We start from the raw sequence: 17480 nt of genomic DNA on the forward strand, positions 1-17480 counted from the left end.
AGGGCATCCTTGGCCTCGAGAAACGAGGGGAAGAGGTGGCTGCGGCGAAGATGCAGACCTATGTTGGCGAACCGCTCGTTGAGACCCCAGATGAGGTTGAGGACGAGGGTACGATCGGTGACGACTTCACCAAGGTCGCCAAGATCGTCCGCCATACGCTCGAGGCATCTGCAATAATCTGTGATGGAGAGATCACCTTGCGAGAAGCTCCGGAATTGGGCGTCGAGGTAGACGGTGCGCGTCTCACGGTTGCCGTGGAACTGGGATTCACCGAGGCAGCGCACACGTAGATGCCCCCCCCCCCCCCCGCGCGGAGATGGCCTCGGCGAGATCATCAGAGATCCACCCAAGGATCCAGGACTTGACGACGCAGTCCATGCGCGTCCAGTCGGGATAGGCAGCGGCAGGGGCGTCCAAGAGGACGTGGTCCTGGAGGGAGACCTTGCCGACGATGAGGAGGAACTGATCTCTCCAGCGAGCGTAGTTGCCGGAGGAGGTGTCAAGGACGACAGGGATGAGGCTCCGGATGTTCTGAACCGCCACAGCCTGCACATGGAGATTCACGATGGCGGCGGCTTCGTGAAGCAGTAAGGCGTGGTGCAGATCAGAGGGACCGTCGGCGGCGCTGGCATCGTCCTTGGCGTCTTCTTCGTCATCGGAGAGGGGGGAGCGGTGGCGTGCTCACACTCGGCGCACGCCAGGGCATCGCGTAGGCGAGCAGCAGCAGCATCACGATCCCGAGCGGCGGCGGCTTCCTCCTCTGCCTGGGCGGCGTGATCGTGGGTAGCCAGACAAGCGGCGTCGGCGGTAGCCTTGGCGTCGGCGTCGGCATTGGCCTTGGCAGAGGCGGTGGGAGAGGAGGGTGGAGTCCCAGCCAGGGGGGGGGGGGTGGAGGCGCAGCACGACGCTGGTCGGCGTGCGAGCGCAACCAGGGACGGCGCGCTAGGGCAGCGGAAGGCGAGGCAAGTGAGGAACCCGGCCCTCTGATACCATAAAAGAAAGTATGGCTAGAAATTGTAGATGCATTTCAAGGGGCAATAGCCGGTTACATATATAGGTAAGGGATCCTAATGGTTTATAGAAATACTGACAATCAAGGGATTCTTGCCTTGTGCATGAAGGAAGCACTGGATGCACCTAACCTAGAGACGGCGCACACATCCAGGATGGATGGTGCAGCCAGGCGCTATGAGCCTAACGGGCCAAACCAAGCACATCCCATATGGACACACATAATCCAGTATTTACCACTTTTACTCGCGTGGCACGATAGCCCAGCAGCCCAGCTCGTCTCCGAGGCAATAGGGTAGGGGGAAAAACCGTGGTGGCCTAGGAAAAAGTCAGCCACCATACGGTCCCTGACGATCCCGTCCGTCGGCAAGCGCCGCGCCACCGCGCCGCCAGCATCCGGCCGGGCGGTCCGTGATCCGCTGCCGAAGCCTCCTAGCGCTCCGCCGGCCGGATGTACAGCAGAAATAATTGATGGTGCAGGACATGAAGGTCCAATCAAAATCACCAGTAGTAAAACATCTGTATGCACAGTTACAAAACTATGAAAGTTGTAACTCAAATAATAGAGATTTTGACTAGGGATAAATCAGAGGGTCATACCTGGAAAAATGGGGGGAAATATCTCTTCTGATGTATTATATTATACTTCATAGCAACCAGCACCGGTGCCTGGGCAATTGAACAGAACACCAAAGCAGTAGAACTCCAGTAGTAGATTGACTACGCAGGCTCTGGAAAGCGACAATCACTTGATTGTGCGGACTTAAGGGGCTAGTGTACAGAACACCAAAAGTGACAGCAGTAGAGTTCCAGTAGTAGATTGACCACGCAGGCTCTGGATAGCGACGCCACTTGATTGTGCAGACTTTGAATTCCAGAAGTCCTGGATAAAGAATTCGATGAATTGCTGCAATTAAGGCTGCGTTTAGTTCGTGAAAATTTTTGGATTTTGGTACTGTAACATTTTCGTTGTTATTTGGCAATTAATGTTCGATGATGGATTAGTTAGGCTTAAAAGATTCATCTCGTTCTAATCAGTTAAACTATGTAATTAGTTATTTTTTCAATTGTATTTAATGCTCCATGCATATGTCCGAAGATTCGATGTAATGGGTACTATAGGAAAATTTTCGCGAACTAAAGGGGGCCTAAATGGATTACAACTTACAAGTCGAAATGCAACAGAACTAGGTTGCCTTTAAATTACGAAGAAGTAAACAACTAATTGGATTGAAAAGAACTCTAACCTAGGTGATAGAGCTATACATCTATCCACCAAGTAAGCTGGTTTGGTTCCTTCAAACAAATCAAAGTAACATCGTGAAACAATGAAAAGGTTTGCTACATTGTTAATTGCAGTTAGCTCACTGCCGAAGTTCGAGACTTAATAAGTTCAAGCTGCAAAAAGGAGCAAATTGGTAGCAAGAGGAGCAAAATAAGGAGCAAGAAACAACATTGAACAAGACCAGCTGGGCCTGTCCTGTGACCACTGTGATGAGTTCCCAGTGAACTGCACCAGTCATGCGTTGAACTTTGTGACAATAGGCAAATATAATGTTTCCTGAAAAAAGAAAAGAAAACTTTGTTCTGTACCAACAGAAGACAAGCAGCTTCAAAGTCTTCCATGTATTGATCTAAGTAACTAGAGCGCTCACAGCTTACAAAGTCAAAATACACAAAAGCAATACTATCACAATGAGAAGACACGGTCGAACGACAAGAAGTCCGCAAAATGTTAATTGCAGTCAATACATCAACAGCGGCTATAACTGGGTCTTGTTTTTTCACAGGCAAGAGGATGGAAAAAAGGGGCAGAGATTTTAACATTGGACAAGACCTGAAAGACCAAGTCCTTGTGGCTTGTGCCATAGCCATGTATATACAGAGGGGGTTTACCTTGCAATGTAATCACAACCTCAAGCCGAATTACATCAAAATATCCTAATCATCCTCTTGCCCAGCTCCAAATGACAATAACTTTTCTCATCTTGCTCATCGCATGCCTGCTTTGCCTTCAATTGCATGCACTGCGGCATGGAAGTATCTCACTGAAGTCTCAACAAATGGCCCTTCTTCACTGGAAATCAACTCTCAGGAGCTCACCGGTGCAGATGAGCTCCTGGCGACACCACACCAACCCATGCAACTGGACTGGCATCATGTGCAGCGCCCTTCACCACGGACAGCACATGCCGTGGGTTGTGACCAACATCTCTCTACCAGGTGCCGACATCCATGGCAAGCTCGGTGAGCTCAACTTCTCGGCTTTACCTTTCCTCACGTACCTTAACCTTTCCAGCAACAAACTCCATGGCAACATTCCACCCAACATCAGCTCTCTGTCAATACTCTCTTATCTTGACCTAAGCAGCAATTGGCTTAATGGACAAATACCACATGAGATTGGTCGCCTGCAGTGTCTTACCAAACTTATACTCTCCTTTAACAATCTCACTGGTCACATCCCGACATCACTGAGTAACCTAACAAAGTTAACTGATCTTATAATTCACCAAAATATGGTCACTGGCCCAATTCTAAAGGATATAGGAAGTCTTTCAGACTTGCAGTTTTTACAGCTAAGCGACAGCTACTTAGTTGGTGAGATACCCTCAGCCCTGGGAAATCTGACCCAGCTAAATACATTGTATCTGTACGGAAATGAAATCTCCGGACCTATACCCTCAGATTTAGGCAAGCTCATCAACATGCAACAGCTTGATCTTTGCATTAATAAACTTACTGGTGAGATACCATTGGCCCTTGGAAACCTGACACAGCTAAACACTTTGTATCTCCATCGTAATGAATTGTCTGGACCTTTACCGTCAGAACTAGGCAATCTCAATAAATTGACTAACCTTAGTTTCAATGATAACCAGATTACAGGTACCATACCCTCAGAACTAGGTCTTCTATCAAATCTTAAGTTTTTGAATATGTATACCAACAACATATCTGGCTCTATTCCTGCCAGCTTAGGAAATCTTAGCAACCTCCACAGTTTGTATTTGGCATACAATCAAATTTCTGGCTCAGTACCAAGAACTTTTGGGAACTTCAAAATGATCCGAGAACTAGGGTTCCACAATAACCAATTGACAGGTTCTCTTCCTCAGGAGTTAGAAAATGTTACAAATTTAGTTTATCTTTCTTTATCCAATAACATCCTGTCAGGGCCTTTGCCCACAAATTTATGCACAAGCCACAACCTCAAATTTTTATATCTATCTTCAAATATGTTTAACTGTTCTATTCCGAAGAGCCTCAGAACATGTTCAACCCTGGTTGTCCTTTTCCTTCATAAAAATCAGCTAGCAGGAGATATATCAGAACATTTTGGAGTGTATCCAAACCTCATGTGGATGAGATTGTCGTCCAATAGGCTCTCTGGCCAGATCCCACCAAGTTGGGGTGCCAATCACCAGTTACAAGAACTGGATTTAGCAGAAAATATGATCACGGGTCCAATTCCTGCAGCTCTTTCGAAATTATCTGACTTGGGCAAACTAAATCTCAATGCCAATAATCTCAGTGGTGAGATTCCACAAGAAATTGGTGATTTAACAAATCTGTATATCCTGAATTTATCACAGAATCAGTTATCTGGATCCATACCATCACAGCTGGGAAGGCTGAGTAACTTAGGCTACCTTGATATATCGAGAAATATTTTGAGTGGATCAGTACCAGAGGAACTTGGGAGATGCATCAAACTACAGTTATTAAATATCAACACCAATAATTTCAGTGGGGATTTTCCTGACACTATAGGAAATTTGGCAAGCTTACAGATCATGTTAGATGTTAGCAATAACAAATTCAATGGTGTCTTGCCACAACAACTTGGAAAGTTGGAGATGTTGGAACTTCTAAACCTGTCCCGGAATCAGTTCAATGGAAACATTCCACCCTCTTTGACAAACATGATGAGCCTATCGACGCTTGATGTGTCATACAACAACTTGGAAGGTCCAGTTCCGGCAGGACGTCTACTTCAAAATGCTTCAGTAAAATGGTTTCTTCACAATAAAGGTCTGTGTGGTAATCTCTCTGGCTTGCCACAGTGTTATTCAAATCAAGTATATAGTCACCATAGAAGAAGGCTACTTAGTTTGCTATTGCCAATTGTTCTTGCTGTGGTTTCCACCATTCTTGCGACAATTGCAATTGGTTCAATACTCTCTCATATCAAGAGAAAGCCACATGAAAGTGATATTACTGATGGAAAAGACATGTTCTGTGTTTGGAATTTTGATGGAAGGTTGGCATTTGAGGATATCATCAGGGCAACTGAAAGTTTTCAGGACAAGTACATCATTGGAACTGGAGGATATGGGAAAGTATACAAAGCAGAACTTCAAGATGGGCAGCTAGTTGCTGTGAAGAAGCTTCTAAATGAAGAGGAGGTGAATGATGAAAGAAGATTTTTGTACGAAATGGAAATATTATCACAAGTTCGACAGCGCAGCATTGTCAAGTTGTATGGGTTTTGCTCCCATCCAGAGCATAGGTTTCTTGTCTATGAGTACATAGAACGAGGGAGCCTCCATATGACCTTAGAAACTGAGAAGTTAGCTAAGGAATTGAATTGGCAGAAGAGATTTTGTCTTGTTAAAGATGTATCTCAAGCAATATCTTATTTGCACCATGACTGTAACCCACCAATAATCCATCGAGATATCACCAGCAATAACATCTTGCTCGACAAAAGTTTCAAGGCTTATGTATCAGATTTTGGCATAGCAAGGATTCTGAAACCTGGTTCACCAAACTGGAGCGCACCAGCTGGGACATACGGCTATATAGCTCCTGGTATACGCTTTTCTTCTCACACTAGACTTATATTTATACCCCCACAGTGATTCCTAATTTGAGTGTTCTGTTATTGTGCAGAGCTATCCTACACATTCATTGTGACAGAGAAATGCGACGTGTATAGCTTTGGTGTTCTTGTGCTTGAGGTGGTGATGGGGAATCATCCAAGGGATCTTCTGCATCACATTGCATCAACAAGGGGGCAACACATACTACTTAGGGATATCCTGGACCAAAGACCTCCAGCACCAACTACATCAGAAGAGAAAGACATTGTTCTCCTCATGAAGGTGGCACTTTCATGCCTGCAAGCTTCCCCACAAGCAAGGCCAACAATGCAGAGGACACACCAGACACTTACCCATAATCAGTCTTACAGTCCCGTCCCAAGACATTTCAGTGTAATCACGCTAGATGAGCTCTATGATACATAACCATGATACCAAGGTTTACTCAGGCTTATCATCATATGTGGTACTAGGGTGTTGTGGCAAATCACTGGATCAAAACCATTGGTACTTTTCTGATGCTATCATGCTAGACATACAGAATAAACAGCATAGAGAGATATCATAGCTGCTCTGAAATTGAATACAATCAATCAAACCCATGTGTAGTTCATTAGCAGAAATCTATACAAATTAACAGAAGAGTAAACCAACTAGCTACTGCTTAAGCATTTGTGCAGTATATTTATAATTTTGTGCTTTCATTTTCACCAACTTACTGTCTCGTGACTTGAGCAAAGCAAGAACGCACATTGATTTTCAGATGTAAAACATTTATCACTCATGCAGCTGCACAAAAGAAAGTGACGCGGTTTGAAAGCAACGAACCTGTGGTTTTGCCAATCCCAGCACTTTCAGGCTATTTGTCGAACACCTCAGGGGCAGGGCGGGGACGATGCTGCTTGCTGCAGGCCGGCAGCAGCATCCAGCAGTGGCTGGGTAAATCGGCATTCTTGCCCGTTCACAAAATCAACACATCCATTCACCATCGTCGGTCTGCAATCTGTATTGAGCTCGCCACAGACGACAGACCCGCTGTGCACTCTCGTCTCTCGCCGCCGTGCACTCTCGTCTCTCGCCGCCGTGCTGCAGTGCCGGATTCGTCCCCGGGTAGGCAGGATCGTCGCAGGCCTTCCATATACGCCCGTCCGAGCGCCTTCAGAATTTCTCAGTGACCGAGGCTTGTCGTCCCCTACCGCGCAGCCATGGCCCCTAACCGCCGCCCGTGTTGGAACTCCCCAGGATCACTCACACACTCACGAACACAAAATCGGCGGGAGGGAGACAGCACAGAGGATTTTGCCGGCGACGAACGCCGCGGAGCCAAATGCTCCTGTATCGACCTTCTTCACACTAAAATGGAACCACTCTCTCGACTCTTCCGCTCCTTTTCCCCAGCTACAGTTCCTTCGGGCGAAAAGGAGGCGACCGTCGTCTCCGGCGGCGATCTCGCCGATCCCCTTCCTCTCCGGCCGGCGGACTGATGCCGGAGATGGAGGTGGATCTGTGAATCGGTGTGCGGATGTATATAGGCTAGATAACTATCTATCTAGGTCGTCGGCGAGGCGAAGGCGACGGCGGCGCTGGGGAATAACGTCTCCAGGCTCCTTTCTCGTCCCGGTGGCGTTCTCCTCCGACGTCAGCGGTGGAGCTGTGGAGTTTTGCTCTGGAGGTTAGGGCTGGTGCTTCATCGTCTCCTTCAGGTGATGTGGGTGCTGGTCTCCTCCTTCTTCAAGGGTACGGAGCAAGCTGCAGGGATGGCGGATGGTGGTTGGCTGGATCTGGCCCGATCTTCCTTTAGTGACGGAGGTCGTCAATGGCGTGCTCAGATCCAGTAGCTGGAGGAGGCGGGGCGTGGCTCCGGTCGATGCGCGACCGCCGATGGCTACTTCAACTTCGACTCCTTTCAAAGCCTGTGTGCGATGGGTCTTCTTCAGCTCAAGGGGATGCACGTCTTCTTCTCCGGTGGCGGCGGCCGGCGGCGGGGAGGACGACCTGATGAGGCTCGTGGAAGTTCCAAGGGCATAAATGTAATTTTTGTTTTGTTTGGGGCTTTCGCGAAATTTGGTTGGCGTAGCTGTTACTGTATCCTTTTCCGTACTTCTCTATATCTGTATTTCCAGCTGTATGTTTTCTAAACTAGAAATACAAACGTGTATTTCAAAAAAAATGGAACCGGCAGTCTAGAGTACACGGAGTACATGAGTTTTTTAGGCCGGAGAGTCTTCTCCACTCCCGCAGAACCCGCTCAGCCATTCCCAGGGAGCCACTCGCTCGCTCCGGACGTGGCGGCCTTCTCCGCACGGACCGGGCCTACAGCGACTACTTAACAACTCCAAGACTCGATGAACACAGCAGCCGGCGCACTTCCGCACGATCTGCACCTAGACCCGGACGGCAACGACCTTGCCAACTTCTGGGCCCGAGCTCACCGAACGAGCTGGACACACACGCGCACAGCGCGACACACACGTACGCACGCCAGGAACACACCCATGGCGTGTTTATTCTAACAGCCCGCGCCTCTTTCCAATGGCTTCCGGTCACCTGAGAGGGGTACAGGAATCAGCGAGGCGGTTATGGTTAGAAATGGCAATGGGTACAAACCCAAATCCATGAAAAATATCTAAACTTATTAAAAAAATTTATACCGTGATGGATTTAAAATTTTGCCCAAACTCATACCTATCAGGTTAATGGGTATTTAACCCGTGAATCTACACTTTAGTATGCTAGTTTTTATCATAATCAATAATTTTAATATAGTAAGCATCAAATTTATAGCGTATAGGAATAAAAACACTATAAAAGTAAAGCAACAACATCCTACATGCCACCAAAAAATTCAGGGTTCATCAAAATAAGAAGCAAGCCAGCAATGCATGCAGTGAGTATTGAGTAGGACTCACACAAAATATAGTTGCACGACCGGTTGAGTTTTTGGTCTCGCCAACCTGCCAAAGATCATGAGAATTGCATGCATCTTACTATTACTAATTGGAGGCTCCTTTGAAGCCTCCACGTGAAGCAACCTCGAATCCTAAGTGGACACTCGGAAAAAATAGAGAAGTCCTAGAAATTCTCACAAAAATCAGAAACATCTGGCTACTCTAATCATAATAGTCATTAGATCTGTTATTTTTCTAATAAATTACTCACCTCTGACACTATAAAATTAGACTAAAATAACCCCCTAAACATGCATCTAAATTACCCACATCTACCATTATAAAAAACCCAAAGTAACCCTAATCTTCATGTAAATTACTCACCTATGCTATTAAACAATAATGCAAAACAACCCCTAAATTTGTATATAAATTATCCAATTATGTCATTATTAAAAGTTAAAGTAACCCCTAAATTTGAATCTATATTATATAATTATAATAAAATTGGATGGACCAATAGTATCTAATTTTAGTATTCATTTTGGGCTAGATGGAGGGAGGAGATTGTTCGCTTGAGCCCATTTGTGGAAAGGCCACGGTGTTCTTCTTGCTTGCTGCTTTGCCTTATTGTGTAGGCTTTGGCCCAGAGGGCCGGTATCTTCAGAAGAAGACGATGACAGAACACACGGTACGGACACAGAACTAATTAAGAACGATAGATGATCACATAGATTTTATACTGTACTTGATAAAACATTGCACTTCCCTTTGAACTTCAATCATGTCAGGTATGGCGCCGTACTTCTCAGGTACTAGTATTTAGCTATTGCTAAAAGAATACTCCTAGATTGAGTTGGCTAGCAGCTAGCACTATGTTAGTCTTAGTCACATACATCTCTCTCGGCCCCTTCCAACCTCATTTTCCTTATTCGCCGCAGCTAAAGACCTGAACGTAAAATTAAATTATAACCAACATGCTATACATTCTTCAGTTACAGTTTGTAAATAGTACAAGATGAACTGCAGCGAATCATTACAAGTATCAAATTTGCATAAATGTACAGGACATCTTTACAACCACAACTGCCAATAATACCAATAGTACTTACATGGCTGACCTGAATACAATCCTGATTCTTGCATTGGAATAAGAGCACACTACCGAAACAAGCACTTGCTTAGCCAGCGAGTGACCAGAGCAAGCTTGGTCTTATTTCTAAGTACCTAAGACCGACAAGCAATCTATGCACATATACACAGGAGAGTCAGGAGAGACAACAGGAGGACGAAGCCAGCAGCCTAATTGTCACCCATAGCTTTCACAACGATCCCCTTCCCATCTTCTTAAGCCTTTGCCGCCTCTACCTTGGCAGCTTCAGCCTTTGCCGCTTCCGTCTTGGCAGCTTCCTCCTTGGCCTTTTCCAACGCCGTCACCAGCCTCGCGAGGCACGACCCGGCGTCGTCGTCGACGCTCTTCCGCGTGAGGTGCTCTCCGACGTCGACGGGCACCATGTTCTTCACCTCCTGGAGCAACGCCTTGGCGACGCCGAACAGCTCGTGACCTTCGACGTCCTCGTCGAGGTGCATCTTGGCCAGGAACCTCAAGGACTCGAGGTCACAGTAGGACATCTCGATCTTCTTGTCCATCCGCCCCGTACGGATCAGCGCCGGGTCCAGCTTCTCGACGTGGTTGGTGGTGAACACGATGAGGCGCTCCTCGCCGCACGCCGACCAGAGCCCGTCGATGAAGTTGAGCAGGCCGGACAGGGTGACCTTGCTCTTGGCGTCCTTCTTGGGGCGGTGCGGGTCCGCGTCTTTCTCCTCGTCTTCGTCCTTGTCCTCCTCCTCCTTGGTCTTGCGCTTGCCGGTGAGGTCGAGCGAGCAGTCGATGTCCTCGAACACAATGATGGACTTGCTTTTGATCTCGATGAGCAGCTTCCGGAGCTCGGTGTTGGTCTTGACGGACGTGAGCTCGAAGTCGTAGACGTCGTAGTGGAGGTAGTTGGCCATGGCCGCGACCATGGTGGACTTGCCGCTGCCCGGCGGGCCGTACAGGAGGTAGCCCCGCTTCCACGGCTTGCCGATGCGGTTGTAGTACTCCTTGCTGTTCTTGAACATGTTGAGGTCGTCGATGATCTCCTTCTTCTTCGCTGGGTCCATGGCGAGCTTGTCGAACGTCTTGGGGTGGTTGAAGGGGACATGGGTCCAAACGTCTTTGTACCAGCTGCAGCCGCGTGACGTGTGGAATGTCTTACTTAGTACGTTAGTTGCAGTGTTAAAAAAAAATCTTATGGTAGACGGTGCGTATGCTTACCCGTCGTCGTAGCCCTCGTGGTTGATGTTGGTGTAGAGCCTACGCTGGCGGTTCTGCACCATGATGGCGCGGCCCTGCCTGCGCACGTGCGGGAGGTATCTGCCGAGCACGAGGTCGCGGTTGCTCTCGTGGAACTCGAGCTTGTAGAACCGGCGCTCGGAGCGAGACGCGCGGAACCAGGGGATGGCGCCGCGCGGCGGCTGCACGGAGTAGGCCGACCACCACACGGTGGCGCCGTGGAAGGCGTCGGCCACCTCCTCGCCCTGGGCCATGCTGAGCACGAGCTTGTCCTTGTCGGTGGCGTCCCTCTCGCCACCGCACTCGGCGCGGAGGTGGCGCACGCCGCGCGTGCTGGCCGTGGTGAGGTAGGACCTGACCTCCTTGTAGGCGTCGCTGCTCTTGATGCGCCCGCCCTCGTACTCCTCGAAGGTGACGGAGAGGAAGGGGTCGACGATCGCCGCGAGCCGCCGCGCGCGGCGGTTGAAGTTGCGCGCGAAGAACTGCTGCAGGCGGATGTGCTCCAGGTTCTGCCACACCATGGTCCAGCACACGGCCACCACGCTTATCACCAGCGAGAGCTGGCTGAAGGACGAGTACCCAGCAAGGGCATCCATCTCTCCCAGACCCAGTGATCGAGATATGGATGACGCTCGCTCGCTGGCTGCTGCTCGTGTGTACTTGCTGCTGCACCAGCTGGCTACTGCTTCGATCTTTGCGGTCGGCACGGTAGCCTGGCCCTTTTATAGTTTCAGGAATCAGGACAATGCAACACGCCTGCCTGCACACGTGGTTGTGACGTATACTAGCTCTAGGCAGGGTTATTGGAAGAACTGCCAGAGTTGCCGACCCTCGCTTGGCAACGAGATTCAATTCACCACACCTTTAATTAGTCGCCATTTTTTATATCATCTTGTCCTCACGCTTCATGACTCTAGTTTAAAGCTTACCTAGCACACTACTAGCAGATTTTCGACATTTTCCCGAGTGGCCTTTTGCGAATCGCCAGAGGTCATTGGCTTTCTTTGAATTTGTTTTTTTTCTTTCCAAATAGCCGCAGGGTTTTGTAGTTTAACTAAGCCATTTCCGAGCGGAGTAATGCCCGCATCCTATATATGTGGTTTAATTTCTTTTCTACAGCGGACTATGTGACTATCAAGTAGAGTATTCTCGGGGCCGGTCGTCGCACTTCAGTGCCAGGCCTAGAAATGACCAGGCGGCCCCTCTTCTCCGGACTTATAATGCTACAAACTAGTACCTGGGGCGCGCGTACAATCTATCTACGATTCTATTTGGCACTATTAGAATTCTCATTAGTCAATTGGATTTAGTAGAGGTGATCCCGCATATTTGAAAACATGTAGTATGGTACATATGTAAAGATTTATAATAGTGCTCTTTCCCTTATTGATATATCACTATGCCAATTAAAAAAATAAATAGGTTTACACAGACCTTGAAATTAGCCTAAAATCAATTTTTTAGACCGATCCGCTTAACCCAATTGGTATGAAAATATATCTATTTTAAGACCCGGTCCACTTAACCCAATTGATAAAAAAAGTATATCTATTTTACGCCGGGGGGCGGGGGGGGGGGGGGGGCTACGTGTTGCATGTACATTTGTAAGAAGTTTTTTTTTTGATGTGAGAAGTAAGTTACAAACCTCATCTCAAGTTTAGTACTTGTGTGTTTGTCTTATCCGTGATGAACATTTTTCTTTAGAATTTGCATTTTCATGGTAGGGTTGGAGACATGAAAATAAGCAACACCACAAATTGAAACCATATGAAAAACAGCTCCTAGCATGGCATGCAATCACATACGGTAGTACCTTATTTTTTTTATTAGATATGCAATTGTGAAAAAAATTGCATGATCTTCTTTAGTCACTTGCTGATGTTGGATTCTTCTACTGCAACATCTCTTGCAACAATAAACAGCCGTGACCAAACAACTGAGAAGTGAAAGGGACGGACAGTTTGCTTGTGAACTCGATCCTTTTCATTCTTATCTCTTTCCCCTTAGTCTAATCTTTTATTTGGCTATAAATGGGTTTAAATTTGATTTTGATGAGACCCACACATGAATAAAAAAAAAAGTGAAAATAAGGTATAAAAACGTGAAAATAAGTGGAGCTGTAGCAATACGTGGAAATAAGGCATAAAAACGTGAAAATAAGTGGAGGTGTAGCAATACATGCAAATAAGGCATAAAAACGTGGAAATAAATAAGTTGTTCAGTAGTTAGTTGCATCCTTATATTCGATAGCTTTAGTTCTTGCTGAAAGATATACCGCATAAAATGTTACAAAGAACTTGATGATTGGTCCTAATGTAAATGTGAGTTTGCATAGACTAGGTCTAATCAAATGTAGTTACCAGGAGCTAGCATGTGAGTTTGCGTAGACTAAATGAACAGTCATTGCAAATGGATCAAACTTGAGGGTTACATCAGCAAAACTGCACATTGTGGATTTGATCGCAAGATGCCTAATTTTCCTAGGGGGTTCATGCAAAAGTCTTAAGGCAAAGAAGTGGACGGCGGGTTGATTTCATTATTCTTTAGGGACTCTTTAGAAAAAGAACGAAGGGGTACGCTAGATCTAATCGTGGGCGTCGGTTGCGAGATGGATGGATGAAGAGAGTTTGGATCGGGGGTTTATTTTAACAAACCTCAAGGGTTTTTTGCAAAGTAGCCAGCTTCTTGGCCGTTCATCGCTCGATCCGACGGGCCAAGATTTGCGGGCGATGTGGACGGCCTCACCTTGCGCCGAGCCCGGAGGGTTTCGTATATAGAAATACACAATTTGTAAAGATGCTTTTTGACCGGTCCTGGAAAGCATGTATGGCGTAGTCAATAGAGAAAAAAAAAGTGGAAACATGGCGTTTAATTTGTATAAACTCACGGTGATACGATAATCAGCTAATGTCGACAGCGCGTGGTAATACGTCACCGTTTTTGTCTGGCTGCTCTCAAATCCTAGCAGCAGCTAGCTTGGAGCACACACAGCAACGTATACAGCTGGGTGCCAGCGAAGCTTCGTTAACCATATACAACTACCAAGTCTCGTGAAGATTTGCACGGTTGTAAATTGCCGCCACAAATTCAATCGCGAACTTGCACTTCACTTCTTCCCCATCGACAAAAGTATAGCTTCGCTTCACCTTGACTCTTCACAGTCTACTTCGCAGTAGCTGCTGTAGTCACTGTCTGCGTCGTTCATCATGTCCTTTGAGATCAAGTCACGAGAGAATGGTCATTCAGCTTGGATTCCTCAGCTCGTAGTTCACGAGAGAATGGCCTTCCAAATCAGCAGCTTTTCTCGGTTCACAAGGTGAGATCGACCCTTCGCTTGATTATATTTATTCGCGGTTTCGTTGAAGCTCTGGCTAAGCCTTGGCCTGCAAGTTTCTAATGAGGCACGTGCGTGCGTGCGTGTTGGACAACAAAAGTTTGAGTTTGTTTCCTGAATCTCTTTCTTTTTCAATCTTTCCATGTCACTAGGAACAGAAATGCTAGCCAGCTGGCACGACCTATAAGATATAACTACTTAGAAGATCCATTCGTTATTAGAAGATCCATTATTATTCGTCCGTCTTGTTCTTGTCCGTATCTACGTCCGGCGTGTATATATGTGTCACGCCCTATTAGTGTTGCATCATCGCTCATGAAGCAGGGAGCAGTTGCTATTGATGGAGAGCCGGGTCATCTTTGGCCAAGATTAATCAACATCTAACTAAGAATCTTGCTAAATAGCAAGTTGCCCGCCTAATTGAACAGCTAGCTAATACAAATGACCTAAGCTTGCGTTCTGCTAGGTCTAGTCCACGTTCAAAATTAATTATGGAGAAGCACAACATAAGATGTGTGCTTGTATAGCATAAAAAGAGAGGGTTGAATTAGCTAGACTTAAAAGCTTAATCCATGGCTTCCAGGGTTTTGCACAGAACACAAACTAAACTTTATAACCTAGCCAGAGTCAAATACAGCACCCATGTTGCGCGTATGAGAAATACGGAAATGTAAAACGATAGTTTGGAGAGGATGCAAACTGCCACACCAATTCTTTCCCAATTAAGGTATTTGGCTCGCCACAAAGGCTCCCATTAAGCCAGATAATTAGCTTGCCACAAAGGCAAGTCTCACCGCTTCATCTATTCTGATCACCTTGAAGTTGTATCCGCACAAAGCTTAAGAGTCTTCTCATCCTTTGCACACGGTCACCGCCATGTTCCACACAAGCCGCAAGCTCAATGAGCTTGTCGGCAAGCCATCAAAGTCTCCAAGGTTCGGTGCACCAAACTTTTAACGGTGGTTCAGCTCACTCCATGAACCAGGTATAATGAGGCTACGCTTTACTCTCCCTTTCCCCTATGCCTAATCTAGCACTATTCATTAAGAATGTGATAATCGGCATGAGGTGAAGCTGGGTACATGGCCGCCGATCCTTCTGCGCAGGCAAAGGGGTGATATCGTGGTGCCGATGTAACAGCCCTATGTTAATTAACCGAATAAACATGTCATTATGTGCATCATTAAGCATTAAGCATAATTAGCTCGCAAGTAAGGAGAGAGTTAAAATTTAAGCTAATCCACTGGTTTTGGTAGTGGCGGACAGTCCGCCACTATACGGCGGACGGTCTGCGGCTTTGCCACGTGGCCGAACACAGTCAACCTCGGACGCATCGACCTCCCCTGCCACATCACCCACCCGCGGACAGTCCGCGCCTCACTCGCGGACGGTCCGCTAGTGCATCTCCGATGCGTGTCATGCGCGCAGAGACTTGGCGCCACGTACCCCCTCGCGGCCCCACTCGTCAGCCCGACCCTCTAACACCTGGGAGTCTCCTCCCAGCTCTCTCTCTCACTCTCTCTCCCTCCCACTCTCCCCAAACGCTTCTCTCTCAAGCTCCAAGCCATGGAGGAGCTCCCCTCCCTCCTCCCTTGCCATTGAAGCCCTACCTCGCCGGAGCACCACCGGAGGACGCCGGAGAACGATGCCAACGAGCTGCACCACCCCGATCCCCTCTTCTTCCTTGGGGAGGAGCTTCCCCAACAAGCTTCTTCCTCTACTTCATCCTCTCCCTCAAGCTCCAAGCAAGGAAGACGACCCCGAGCTACCCCAAGCCTTCCCCGTCGCCTTGAAGCCCTTGCCGGTATCCTACTCGACGCCGGTGAGTGTTTCCCCTCCCCGATCCATCCTCATTGCCCTAAGATTTGAAGCCAAAAACTCACCTAAAGCACAAATCACCATTGATGACCTAGAGCTTCGAAACCCTAATGCATGTGAGGATTAGTTACCAAAGTGAACTCCCTAAACTCCCAGGAACCTCTAGGAACAAACCCCACCCCAACCCGTGGCCAAAATCGCCGGCGGCGAACTCGCCGGAGAGCCTCGGCCGTGTCGCGGACGGTCCGCCCGACATGGCCGGACGGTCCGCCAGATCCCGACCCAAACCAACAGAGCCTCTGCACGATTTCTGGACTTTCAAAATTTGAGAGGCGGACGGTCCGCTTAACCCACGCGGACGGTCTGCGATTTAGTCAGAGAGCATGTTTTCAATCTAACATGGTCCGTGACTGACCGGCGGACGGTCCGCCACTTGGTCCGCCGTTCAGACCGGACGGTCCGCTTCCCTAACCCGGACGGTCCGCCCTTACTTGTTCAGCACTCTTGCACTCATTTGTGAACAACCCACTCATGCCCCTTATACCTGGACCCTATATCATGGTTGGGCCTTACTAGAACATGCCTCCTCATGTCATCCACACCCCAATGCATACATTCATGACATACTCATTTATCAAGCATCATTTGCATTCGTGTAGAGACCGTGATGCCGGAACAAGAGGAGGTTGAGCCGGAGCCCGTGGGAGACGACGCTTCTTTTGAGACTCAAGGCAGGCACCTATGCATTCCTTACTCCCTATTTTGGATCAATTAAGTATATGTGTCTTGTTTGCGCATGAGTTACCGTACATTATCTATATGTATTGATGTTCGATTAGAACCTAATTGATGCATTACCAACCTTGCTTAGGATGATCCCTCATAGTTGAGTATGTTTGTTAGGCATCACGAATTATATGCTTAGCCTTGTATAGTTACGGTAGAAGTCGAGAGGTGGCAAGGTCACCATCACTCGCGAGTTAGAGGATATAATGTTTGGTTCTACTTAGTTAGTCAATGATGAATAAAATTGAGCAACTATGAATGGTGATTCGGACTTGGGCAAGTATGGTAGAGCCATGTTGAGAGTGGAACTCAAATAGTTAGACTTGTTTGAGTTGATTAAGGACCGATGCGTAATCGCTTTGATACTGGAGCACTATTCCGTACGAACCACATGCTTAATAATGGGACAGTAAGCCAACTAGTATGAGTCACATCTTGCTTTGATCGGATTCGGTGCAGGTCGTGATGGAGTGTGATCGGCG

At 47.5% G+C, this 17480-nt stretch overlaps 2 protein-coding genes across 2 annotated transcripts; one reads left to right on the plus strand and one right to left on the minus strand.

Moving 5' to 3' along the window:
- The first annotated feature begins 2845 nt into the window (after positions 1–2845).
- On the plus strand, positions 2846–6621 carry LOC120683372 (MDIS1-interacting receptor like kinase 2-like). Its single transcript, XM_039965450.1, has 2 exons — positions 2846–5826; positions 5908–6621. The coding sequence occupies exons 1-2, from the start codon at positions 2979–2981 to the stop codon at positions 6261–6263; spliced, it is 3204 nt and encodes a 1067-aa protein (XP_039821384.1). The 5' UTR covers positions 2846–2978; the 3' UTR covers positions 6264–6621.
- Positions 6622–9694: 3073 nt separating this feature from the next.
- Positions 9695–11743, minus strand: LOC120683543 (AAA-ATPase ASD, mitochondrial-like). Its single transcript, XM_039965624.1, has 2 exons — positions 11043–11743; positions 9695–10952 (listed from the first exon to the last, which is right to left on the minus strand). The coding sequence occupies exons 1-2, from the start codon at positions 11654–11656 to the stop codon at positions 10073–10075; spliced, it is 1494 nt and encodes a 497-aa protein (XP_039821558.1). The 5' UTR covers positions 11657–11743; the 3' UTR covers positions 9695–10072.
- Between the last annotated feature and the right edge of the window lie 5737 nt (positions 11744–17480).

This window comes from Panicum virgatum, chromosome 7N (genome assembly GCF_016808335.1).
Source record: "Panicum virgatum strain AP13 chromosome 7N, P.virgatum_v5, whole genome shotgun sequence".
NCBI lineage: Eukaryota > Viridiplantae > Streptophyta > Magnoliopsida > Poales > Poaceae > Panicum > Panicum virgatum.